Here is a 12,551-nt window from a genome sequence, read left to right as displayed (position 1 = left end):
TTTAGATCTTTCCAGCTTTCTCTTGTGGGCATTTAGTGCTATAAATTTCCCTCTACACACTGCTTTAAATGTGTCCCAGAGATTCTGGTATGTTATCTTTGTTCTCATTGGTTTCAAAGAACATCTTTATTTCTGCCTTTATTTCGTTATGTACCCAGTGACTCATTCAGGAGCAAGTTGTTCAGTTTCTATGTAGTTGTGCAATTTTCAGTGAGTTTCTTAATCCTGAGTTCTAATTTGATTGCACTGTGGTCTGAGAGACAGTTTGTTGTGATTTCTGTTCTTGTACATTTGCTGAGGAGTGCTTTACTTCCAGTTATGTGGTCAATTTTAGAATAAGTGCGATGTGCTGAGAAGAATGTATATTCTGTTGATTTGGGGTGGAGATTTCTGTAGATGTCTGTTAGGTCTGCTTGTTGCAGAGCTGAGTTCAGGTCCTGGATATCCTTGTTAATCTTCTATCTCATTGATCTGTCTGATATTGACAGTGGGGTTTTAAAGTCTCCCATTATTATTGTGTGGGAGTCTAGGTCTCTTTCTAGGTCTCCAAGGACTTACTTTATGAATCTGGGTGCTCCTGTATTGGGTGCATATATGTTTAAGATAGTTAACTCTTCTTGTTGAACTGATGCCTTTACCATTATGTAATGGCCTTCTTTGTCTCTTTTGATCTTTGATAGTTTAAAGCCTGTTTTATCAGAGACTAGGATTGTAACCCCTGGTTTTTTTTGCCTTCCATTTGCTTGGTAGATCTTCCTCCATCCCTTTATTTTGAGCCTATGTGTATCTTTGCATGTGAGATGGGTCTCTTGAATACAGCACACTGATGGGTCTTGACTCTTTATCCAATTTGCCAGTCTGTGTCTTTTAATTGGGGGCATTTAGCCCATTTACATTTAAGGTTAATATTGTTATGTGTGAATTTGATCTTGTCATTATGATGTTCGCTGGTTATTTTGCCCATTAATTGATGCAGTTTCTTCATAGCATTAATGGTCTACAGTTTGGCCTGTTTTTGCTGTGGCTGGTACCAGTTTCCTTTCCATGTATAGTGCTTCCTTCAGGAGCTCTTGTAAGGCAGACCTGGTGGTGACAAAATCTCTCAGCATTTGCTTGTCTGTAAAGGATTTTATTTCTCCTTCACTTATGAAGCCTAGTTTGGCTGGATATAAAACTCTGGGTTGAAAATTCTTTTCTTTAAGAATGTTGAATATTGGCCCCCACTCTCTTCTGGCTCATAGGGTTTATGCCAAGAGATCCATTGTTTGTCTGATGGGCTTTCCTTTGTGGGTAACCCGACATTTCTCTCTGGCTGCCCTTAACATTTTTTCCTTCATTTCAACCTTGGTGAATCTGACAATTATGTGTCTTGGGGTTGCTCTTCTCAAGGAGTATCTTTGTGGCGTTCTCTGTATTTCCTGAAGTTGAATGTTGTCCTGCCTTGCTATGTTGGGGAAGTTCTCCTCGATAATATCCTGAAGAGTGTTTTCCAATTTGGTTCCATTCTCCCCATCACTTTCAGGTATACCAATCAAATGTAGATTTGGTCTTTTCACACAGTCCATATTTCTTGCCAGCTTTGTTCGTTTCTTTTTAGTCTAACTGTGTCTTCTTGCTTTATTTCATTAATTTGATCTTCAGTCACTGATACCCTTTCTTCCACTTGATCGAATTGGCTATTGAAGCTTGTGCATGCATCACGAAGTTCTCGTGCCATGGTTTTCAGCTCCATCAGGTCATTTAAGGTCTTCTCTACACTGTTTATTCTAGTTAGCCATTCGTCTAATCTTTTTTCAAGGTTTTTAGCTTGCTTGCAATGGGTTCGAACATCCTCCTTTAGCACAGAGAAGTTTGTTATTAAGACGTAGGCCTTCTGAAGCCTACGCCTGTCAACTCGTCAAAGTCATTCTCCATCCAGCTTTGTTCCATTGCTGGTAAGGAGCTGCAATCCTTTGGAGGAGAAGAGGCACTCTGATTTTTAGAATTTTCAGCTTTTCTGCTCTGGTTTCTCCCCATCTTTGTGGTTTTATCTACCTTTGGTCTTTGATGTTGGTGACCTACAGATGGGGTTTTGGTGTAGATGACCTTTTTGATGATGTTGATGCTATTCCTTTCTGTTTGTTAGTTTTTCTTCTAACAGTCAGATCCCTCAGCTGCAGGTCTGTTGGAGTTTGCTGGAGTTCCACTCTAGACCCTGTTTGCCTGGGTGTCACCAGTGGAGGCTGCAGAACAGTGAATATTGCAGAGCAGCAAATATTGCTGCCTGATCCTTCCTCTGAAAGGTTCATCCCAGAGGGTCAGCCACCTATATGAGGTATCTGTCAGCCCATACTGGGAGTTGTCTCCCAGTTAGGCTACTTGGGGGTCAGGGACCCACTTGAGGAGGCAGTCTCTCCATTCTTAGAGCTCAAACGCCATCCTGGGAGAACCATTGCTCCCTTCAGAGCTGTCAGACGGGGAAGTTTAAGTCTGCAGAAGTTGTCTGCTGCCTTTTGTTTAGCTATGCCCTGCCCACAGAGGTAGAGTCTAGAGGCAGTGGGGCTTGTTGAGCCATGGTGAGCTCTGCCCAGTTCAAGCTTCCCAGCCACTTTGTTTACCTACTCAAGCTTCAGCAATGGCGGGCCCCGCTCCCCAAGCCAGACTCGGAAGTAGCAGCTTTTTGATGCTCATGGCTGCTGTCAGGAATCCAGATTTCTGCTTACTATAGATATGTCAGTCATTCGAGTGGAGACATCAGGAAGATACATGGATATAAGAATCCAGAGTTCAGATAGAAAGGTTGCAGTTAGAGCAGTTAGAGACATAAATTTGGGAGTCAGTTGTAAAGAAGATCTTTAAAGCCTGGGACTAGTTGAGATCTGATTTTCTTTTCTTTTCTTTTCTTTTTTTTTTTTTTTGAGATGGTGACTCTCTGTCACCCAGGATGGAGTGCAGTGGTGTCATCTTGGCTCACTGAAACATCTGCCTCCTGGGTTCAGGCAATTCTCCTGCCTCAGCCTCCTGAGTAGCTGGGATTACAGGTGCACGCCACCACACCTGGCTAATTTTTGTATTTTTAGTAGAGGCGGGGTTTCACCATGTTGGTCAGGCTGGTCTCGAACTCCTGACCTCAAGTGATCACCCACCTCGGCCTTCCAAAGTGTTGGGATTACAGGCATGAGCCACCATGTCTGGCCTTGTTGAGATCTTCTAAGGAGAGAGTGTATGGATTAAAAGAGAGTCAGCAATAGAACTTTGGGGTATCTCAACATTCACAGAAGTAGCAGAGGAAAAGGAGCTAGTAAAAGATTTTGAGAAGTTATGACCAGTAAGGTAGGAAGAGAACCTAAAATATAAGGTACCTTGGAAACCAGTTGAAGAAAGTGTTTCTGGAAGGAGACATAATCAACTATATCAGGTACAACTGAGAGGTCAAGTGAGGTGCTGACAAGGATAAGAATATAGGATTTTAGAACATGGCAGTTACTAATGACTTCAACATTGATTTTATTGGAGTAGTGTATTTTGAAAGTCAAATAACTATTTTCATACTATGCGTATGTATATGTTTTAACTATGTCATAATTTGTGCATATCTCCTGAATCTTCTTGAAGACTAAAGACAAGTTTAGAGTTTACAGGAGCTTTAAAACTTTGTGAGATTTTCTTTTTCTGCCTTGATATTAATTAAGATGACTTGTAGAAATTTCTTGTTATTCTTGCATTTCCAAGAGTAGAAACTATATATTAATACTTCAACAAAGTAATGGCTTCTTACTTTCTTTCATGTACAAGTTTCCCTTAGTTCCACCTTAAATTATGTCAGCTGAGGCACCTAGCACTGCATGTTCCCTCAGAATGTAGTTGTTACTCTTTCTCCTGACACCTGATAGTACTTCCCAGTGAAATGCCTTTAAAAAAAATTAATTACTTTTGTATTTTATGGTTTTTAACTTGAGACTTGTTAAGATTTTGTAATTCTTTGACTTTATAAGTAATTTACTTCATTGAGGTAGAATTTTGAGGCATAAGTACAGTTCATCTTATTGTTTGGAATTTTCTTCTAGGTGTCTGGATTTTACTTTATATTTGTAATTGGTTTTTGGAATGCATACTGTTTTAAGTAACTATTGTATGTTTCAGACAGAGCTTGAGAATAAACTACAGCAGCAGTTAACACAGGCAGCCCAGGAACTTGCTGCAGAGAAAGAGAAAATGTCAGTATTACAAAACAACTATGAAAAAAGTCAGGAAACTTTCAAACAGCTTCAATCTGATTTCTATGGGAAGGAATCTGAACTTCTAGCCACCAGGCAGGATCTTAAGGTATAGTTAAACTTATTACTGTACCATAAAATCTCAGGTAAGTTTGATGACCATTTATTTAAATGATCTATTTGAATCCAAATGGGCAAGAAAATGTTAGTCAAGATCTTAAGGTATAGTAAAACTATACTGTACCATAAAATCTCAGTAAGTTTTATAGACATTTATTAAATGATCTATTTGAATCCAAATGGGCAAGGAAATGTTAGTATTTGTGGAATAGTATGCTGTTTTCTGTTAAATTATTTTTGTATTAGCATGCTTTAAAAAATTGTTTTATATTATAACGAAATAATGATATACATAAATGTGGGCATTTAAAAATGATGTATTTGTAATAGTAAGATAATTTGGATATATCTTCATTGTGACACTGTTAACTTATGTAAATATTATGCTGTCTTTATGTGCAAATAACGTTAAAGATAGGCTGCTGTTAAGTTCTAAATATAAACCGCTTGTGAAAAAATGCAAGCAATTTTACCATTGCTTGTCAGGCAATTCTGACTTTAGTTATAATATTTGTCAAGTTCCCAATATTACTGGATTGCCTAATGATTAAAATTAGGAGATTATAGCTCAAAATAAACTTACCCTTAATTATATAACAATGTATAGAAATTTTACCTTTGGTAACATTATTTGATTATAGATAAAGTATCAAGTTTATTAAATTTAAGGATAATGGGAAAAGGGTAAACAATTTTTAGGTCACAGGAAAGTACTAGTTTTCTAAGGAAAATTGAATATTTGTGTTCTCTCACAGAAGGTTCAGCCTTTCCTCTCTCTCTTTTTCTTAACGGGAAATGCTTTCTCTGTTTCTTTCCTATGTTTGGGATTTTTGTTTATTTAATATAAAGTGCATATTGCAAAATTCTGAGAATGAAAGAATATTAAAATGTTATATTTAGATAGAGAGCATATATTTTATCCATAGGCTGTTATAGGGAATTATGAAGGAGGTGGGACTTGATTAGGTCCTGAATTTGAATACATAGAGACTCCTGAGAAAGGTCGTTTTATTCAGGGGCACATTTGAGAAAAGGTGCTGTAGTAAGAATGAGTAAAGCAAGCACATAGTTAGCATAATTGCCTTGCTGGTATACTAGTTTATGTATGGAATTAAGGTTTAAAAGCTTGGCTCTAAATTGTGAAGTATCTTAGATGCCTAGCAAAGATGATTGGATTTTATATTTGAGGGGAAAAAGTGAAAAGTCTAAATAGAGGAGTAAAATGAAGAAAATAGTACTTTAGAAAATAACCTGGTAGTGGCTTGCAGACAGCTTGGATTGGACCTGGGATAGACTAGTGGTGGAGAGATGAGTTAAGAGGTTACTTTCTTTCTCCATAAATTCTAATAGTTGAAGTATAAGTTGATTAGAACGAACATGAAACAGGATGAAATAGAGGAGATTAATGGGAGAGAGAGAAGAAACAAAAGGACTGAACCCATACCTAGCTGCAAGGATTTGACAAAGAGATAGGAAATTGGGTAAAATAATTTTCACAGTGCCAGTAGAATATCTGTCTATGTATCTATGTATCTATCTATGTGGAGGTAAAAATTAGCAATAGTTGTTATTAAGAAAAAATACCACACAAGATTTAGGTAGTGTTAAATTATTGTTATTTGTCCTTACAACACTATTGAAAGTATTGAAAGTCAAGGAAGCTTTGTGGAAGAGTTTGGGCTTAGCCTAAAAACAGTGAGGAACCACTAAAGGAAGTTACTTACATTTGTATTTTAGGCAAATAACTCACTGCAGATTGAGGAATGAGAAACAGGGCTGAATGTGAAGACCAGAAAGGAGACTTTGCAGTAGTCTAAGTGCAAGATGATGGTGGTGTGGGCTGGTAATAGCAAGGATGGAGAAAAGTGCATGAATTTGAAGGATATTTAAGTGACAGAAGAGATGAAACTTAATGATTGATTGGAAGAGTCTTATAGAAATCACACTCCTTCCATATGGATGTCATTTACCCAAAGCATAAGCTAGTAACAGGAACAAACATTAAATCATCAATGTTAGTTGATTTGATTGATATTCTTTCATTAAGCCAGCAATTTTTATTATGCTTGAAAGCTATGTTGTGTACGAATAATTTCATACATGAAAGAGTAACTCAAATGTAAATATGGGCAAAAAGAGAAAGCTGAGGGACAAGGCTGCCATAGAGTTTTACAACTTATTAAGGGACCTTGGATAGATCCTGTATTCCAAAGCTTTCTTTTGCTAAAGAGAGCAGGCCCAGTGCTTCCTTTTGCAGAGAAGACAGGACTACTGCTATACAATAACAGAACCATGGTTAAATCTTAGTTCTGATTCAAAGTCTGCCATTCTTTCATCATTTCACTAGAATTTTTTATACAAAATAAAGATTGTTAAATGTTATATAAATGCTTTTAAAATGAGAAGTGTATGAACTACTTAGGAAGCTAATTTTTTTTTAATGGTAAATTCCTAGGGAAGTTCAGATATTTATAGACTTAGATAAGAGATGGCCATCAGTTATTATTTTTCTTTTGCTTCAGTGATGTTGTATGGTCTTGTATATAAGAGAGAGAAGAGGAGAGATTCAGAGCCTTGTAACATGACACCCACCTATGTCAACGCTATCTACCATGGGTTAGCAGTGCACAGCATGGGCTAACAGTGTCCATTCTATACACCATTAAAGTGAAAGGTAGCCTGACCTGATCTATGCCTTTAACCCCATCTGCTGGATTACTTATGGAGTACTTAAGTTTGTTGACTGGATAGTTCGGATTGGTTATGCTGTGCACTACTCTGTGTTGTCCAGGAAAAGTAGGGGTAGAATTTAGCTGTAAAATTTACACGCTGAGTGAAGTGAAAATTCTAGGATAATAGATTTAGAATTAAATGTAAATCTTCTTAGCCTAGTACTCTCTCTATATCATTGCATCAGAAATCAAGTAAAACAACTAAAATATGAAGTTTTTTTTTTTTTTTTTTTAAGAAAGAATGGGAAAACTTGCTGAATAGACAAAAACAATAGCTACCATAGAACACTGCAGAAATCATTTGTTTACTAGGGTACTATAATGTGATTGGCATAATCAGGGTCAAGGTTGGTATTTGATCCATTTAGGGATTTGCCTATTCAAGAGGTGTAGATGGGTTAAAGATAGTCCCAGTGAAACCATGGAATGGAAGATGGGGTTCTCTGAGGGAAGAGATGCTGAACAGATGAAATAATATGCAATATTATTATAATTTGTAATAAGAAAGATGAAAAGAACATATAAAATGCATGACAGTATAAATGTTCATCTATGTCATTGAATGACAAATGAAATTTCAGAGGCAGGGGAAAACAGTATGTCTTGGCACCTTCAGAAAAGATTTCATGGAGCAGTCTAAATTTTGAGCTTGACTTTAAAAAGTAAGTCACTGGGTTTAGTGAGTTTACAATTTTATAGGCTGTTATTTAAACCATGGGCTTTTTGGAAATCTTGTGGTTAGAGGTTAGGGGTGCTTTCCAGACTCTAACAAGCCTTGGTATTTTTAAACATTAGATCATGATCTCTATTAACTAATTATAGTTGTTGTAGACTGTTTGAACTGGACTTTGTCAACTTTTCTCCTTTTTTATGTGAAATCACTCTCACCTTTGTGACACATAGGTCAGTTCCCACATGTTGTATAGAGCTTTCTGTAAACCCCAATCCACAGCGTCTCACACTGTTTTTCTGTGCATTTGGCACATAGAGTATACCCTCCTGCCCTGCATAGCTTCCATTTTACATGCCTGTTCTGCTTTTTGGGCGATGTACTCAACTCCCTTAAGACAGAGACCAGCTTGTACCCTTCTGTTCTGTCTTAGTGTTCTCAATTAATGGTTAGCTGCCTGGTTAGTAAAGAACTAGCTGACATTAATTCTTTCCTGAAAAAAGCCTCAAGGGGTTTAGTGTTCTACTGGCAGTCATTGAAAATTAAGATTTAATTTATATCAGAAAGATATAACTGGGTTACTGGTAAGAAGTAAACTTTCTTTTTCAGGAAGCTTAAGAATCCTCATAAGTAAGATCTTTGTTTATTTCATTTTTTTTTTTTAACTGAATACTTGCTGTATACAAGCCTACTCAGCAGGGATCCTTTCATAAATTATGTTTTCTGCCTCCTTTTCAAAGGAACTGTACCTCTAGATTAAGAAAGATCAGCTTTTTCCAGATCTGATGAAAGAGATCAATTGGATTTCTTACCCTGCTGATTCTTCGCAGTGGCAGCTGAGAGTGGCAAGGTTCTTACCATACCCATTACCTACCTGTTACCATATTTATCCCCAAATGAAGTGTAATGAGTGAAGAATCTTCCCCTTTCCCCAACTTCTTCTTCTCAAAATACTTGGGCTTTAAAACAGTCAACAACTGTGGACTATGTTAAATGACAATCACCGCTTCTACGATATAGATGAGAAGAGAATAGTGTGCCTTCTCAGGATACAGCCTCAGATGTTTGGCTGAATTTTCTCTTTTCGTTGACTTGATCAGGTTGTCAACTGTGAAGTAGTTATTTTTATTCTGTGACAAAATAATCCTTCCTATTTGTTTCAGGAAAACTCTCTCAAATTGTGTTTTTCCTCTACTCTCACACCACAACAATTATCAACACAGAAGACTTCTGTGACCAAACATAGGGGGATGATTTTCCCATACACACGCCAAGAAGCAGACACCAACTGGGCGTCTTCCAATTCAATTCCGACACTATTTCCCTAGAGATAGTGTCAAATCCCACAGATTGGGGGCTCAATCCCCAAGACTGCTCCCTACAACTCCAAACACCAATCATAAATCCAGGCTTCCAGAACTTCTGACCAACCAGCTGGTTTCAAGTTGGGTTTTCATGACACCCTCTTTGGGTTCAATTAGTTTGCTGGACCAGCTCACAGAACTCAGGGAAAACTTATTTATATTTACTGATTTATTATAAAGGATATTACAGAGAATTCAGATGAAGAGATGTGTAGGGCGATATGGGGGAAGGGGCACGGAGCTTCCATGCCCTCCCTGGGCACGCCACCCTCCAGGAACCTCCATATGTTTAGCTATCTAGAAGTTCCCCAAACCCAGTGCTCTTGGATTTTTATGGAAGCATTCTTTAACCCAGGGTATGAGGCAGGACCCTCTCAGGGAAGAGTCTTAAGACCCACAATCAGAAAGTGGGATGGGGAAGAAGATTAGAGGCCTGCCTAGGGACCAGTGGAAGGAGGGCAGGAGAGGAGATTCTGTTTCCTGAGGCCTAACATACCCAACATTGTAACAAAAAACTGTAACAAAGGACATGGGAGTTTTGATTCAGGAACCCTGGACAAAAACCACTATGTCACAACACCATACAATTTATTACTATTTTTAGCATGTCAAGGGACATCATAGAACCTACCAAATGTATATGTATGCATGATGAAGCATTTAATTATATCTCTTTTAAAATTGTTTTCTTTCACATTGCCTTATGACTTTAACCATAATATGTTCTCTGAATGTATCTGATATGGTCCCTACTTACTTGGTATTCTTTCATATCAACTAGCCAGTATTGAAGATGTGATCAACATTCAGCAAATACTTTAAATATTTATTAGTAAATAGATTATTTTTAGAGGGTTTGGAATTGCTTCCATTTTACTAAATATTTTATATTATAAATGTTTTCTGTAAGCAAGAGAGTTAATATTTTAGAATTCTTTCTCTTTTACCTGGTCTTACTGATGGGTATAATATGCTATTTTTTTTTAGTATATTGCTTTCTACAGTGTTTATGTTAACTTATGTTTCTGTTGAATTTACTAAAAACATGGCATATAATAATTTGGGAAAATTGTTTTTGTAAGTCCATAGAAGAGAAGCTTTCTCTAGCACAGGAGGACTTGATTTCAAACAGAAATCAAATTGGAAATCAAAATAAATTGATTCAAGAACTGAAGACTGCCAAGGCTACATTGGAGCAGGATTCAGCAAAGAAAGAACAGCAATTGCAGGAGCAATATAAAGCACTACAAGACATTCAGAAAGAAAAGGTATTGCATGTTTCTGACCTAAATCTACAATCTTAGAGTTACAATTGTCTTAGAGATCATCCAGTCAAACCTCTTATTCAGTACAGGCATCATCCTTATTTTCAACAGCTCTCTCAGAGGGACCTCTAGTTTCTGACACTTTTGATCATTGGGATTTTAATGCTAGGAAGTACTTCTTAATGGCCTCCTTGTTATTTCTACCCTTTTTTCTTACTGCCCTTTTTAGTTTTACAGACAAATCAATTTTTCACACCATAGATCCTTGGTTATTTCAGGAAAGATAATATAGTTCCTCAACTATTTCTCATGTAACATATTATCCTTTAGATGCGTGAATGAGATAATAAAAGATCTAGAAATAATTCTTAAGTGTGTTAAGAGTTCTTAAAATTAAGAACCAGAGTGTCTCAGGAGTTTATTAAGTTACAAAGTTGAAAGCATTCGTTTATTACTATATGACCAGTACATTTTAAAAATCACTTTAAATTCTATATGAAAGAAAATTCAGATCCTAGGAAAGAGTTTATTTTTTGTTTTATAGTTGAAATCATACATTCCTATTAGCTGACAGGATATTACTCTGCAGTGTATAATCCCTAAAATTCTTGGTATATTCTGAGTGGTTCAGTTCCTGAAATTTAATTTAAAAATGTTTTGTGGGTGTGGTGATGGTGAAGCTGGAATGAAATTCATGATTTGTGCTTCAGGTTTAGAGAATTCTGACAGAACTATTGTTCATAAGGCCAGGTTTGATGGCTCATGCCTGTTATCCCAGCACTCCCAGAGGCCAAGGAGGAAGGATTGCTTGAGCCCAGGAGTTCAAGATCAGCCTGGGCAACATAGTGAGACCTTGTCTCTATTAAAAAAAAAAAATTAGCCGGGCATGGTGGTGCATGCCTGTAGTCCCACCTACTCGGGAGACTGAGGTGGGAGGATAGCTTGAGTCTGGGAGGTCAAGGCTGCAGTGAGTGAGCCATCATCTTACCACTGCACTCCAGCCTGGGTGATAGAATGAGACCCTGTTTCAAAAATAAAAAGAACTGTTGTTTATAGGAGTTTAGTTGTGAGAGCTTTACATCAGACAGACTTGCTTTGGTTTTGGCTCTACCTCTGATAGATTATTTCATGTCTCCTAAACCTTTGTTTCCTCACCTAGAAAATGGAGATTTAGAAATCTACATATAGTAGAGATTAACTGAGATAATATGTAGTGCTCCTAACTAGATACCTTATATAAAGATAGTGATAGTAATAAAATAGGAGTTATAAGAGTAAGAATGGTAGTTTTGGCTAAATTTTACAGCATCATTACTCTGACCAGGTACTCTTTATCTCACAATATTAACTATAACTATTTAATCTTTACAATTATCTTATTATTATTGTTCACACTGTATAAATAAGGAAACAGGCAAGAAACAAGAGAGGGTAAGTAATTTGCCCAAGTTAGGTAGAAAGGGGCAGGAGCCAGTGTCATCAATAGTAGCAGTCATTTTTATTACACCCATTTTCACTTAAGCATTTGCTTTAAAATTATTTTAAATATATCATTTTCTACAGTCACTGAAAGAAAAGAACTAGTAAATGAAAAGTCTAAATTGGCAGAGATAGAAGAAATTAAATGTAGACAAGAAAAAGAAATCACTAAACTAAATGAGGAACTCATGTCCCACAAACAAGAAAGCATAAAGGTATGTTAAGATAATCATTTTTCCTGCCTTCTGTGTTATATTGTTCTTTAAAGAAATATATATACAAATACATATTTATTTATTTATTGAGAACTTGCTGTGTGCTAGGCAAATTGTTCTGTTGTTTCTGACAAATACTCTTGCCAGAGTGCTTTTGTATTGCATAATACCTGTACACATATTGAAATTGTTACATTTGTTTTCACATTACCGATGAAGCAAAGTAACCCTAAGAGTTTGGATCTCATCGAAATGATAATCAAGAGATGTATTGATTTAGAAAATTATGCTCACGGGTAGTAAATTTCAAAATATGAAAGAGTTTAGAAGTAAGATTTAAAGGGATTGTTTATTCAATTATTTTTCTTCCTAAAGTCCTTTCATAATCTGTTATTTTTAACATTTTACCTGTTATAAGCATAGATAGGGTACCCATTGAAGAAAACTAATTGTTTATTATTTGCTTTGTAAAATACTAATTTCTTAAAAAAGGTTAGATTCTTGAGAGCA

The 12,551-nt window shown here is 36.5% G+C and overlaps 1 protein-coding gene across 1 annotated transcript in view; it reads left to right on the top strand.

Moving 5' to 3' along the window:
• Positions 1–12,551, top strand: part of EEA1 (early endosome antigen 1) — a 165,493-nt gene that overhangs the window by 145,714 nt on the left and 7,228 nt on the right. Inside the window, 4 exon segments of the mRNA XM_017868342.1 lie at positions 4,123–4,305; positions 10,165–10,355; positions 10,866–10,871; positions 11,921–12,041. Of these exon segments, the coding sequence (XP_017723831.1) occupies positions 4,123–4,305; positions 10,165–10,355; positions 10,866–10,871; positions 11,921–12,041 (501 nt within the window).

The sequence above is a fragment of the Rhinopithecus bieti genome, unplaced genomic scaffold (genome assembly GCF_001698545.2).
Source record: "Rhinopithecus bieti isolate Rb0 unplaced genomic scaffold, ASM169854v2 scaffold_2453, whole genome shotgun sequence".
NCBI lineage: Eukaryota > Metazoa > Chordata > Mammalia > Primates > Cercopithecidae > Rhinopithecus > Rhinopithecus bieti.
This window is presented reverse-complemented; position numbering and strand designations above follow the sequence as displayed.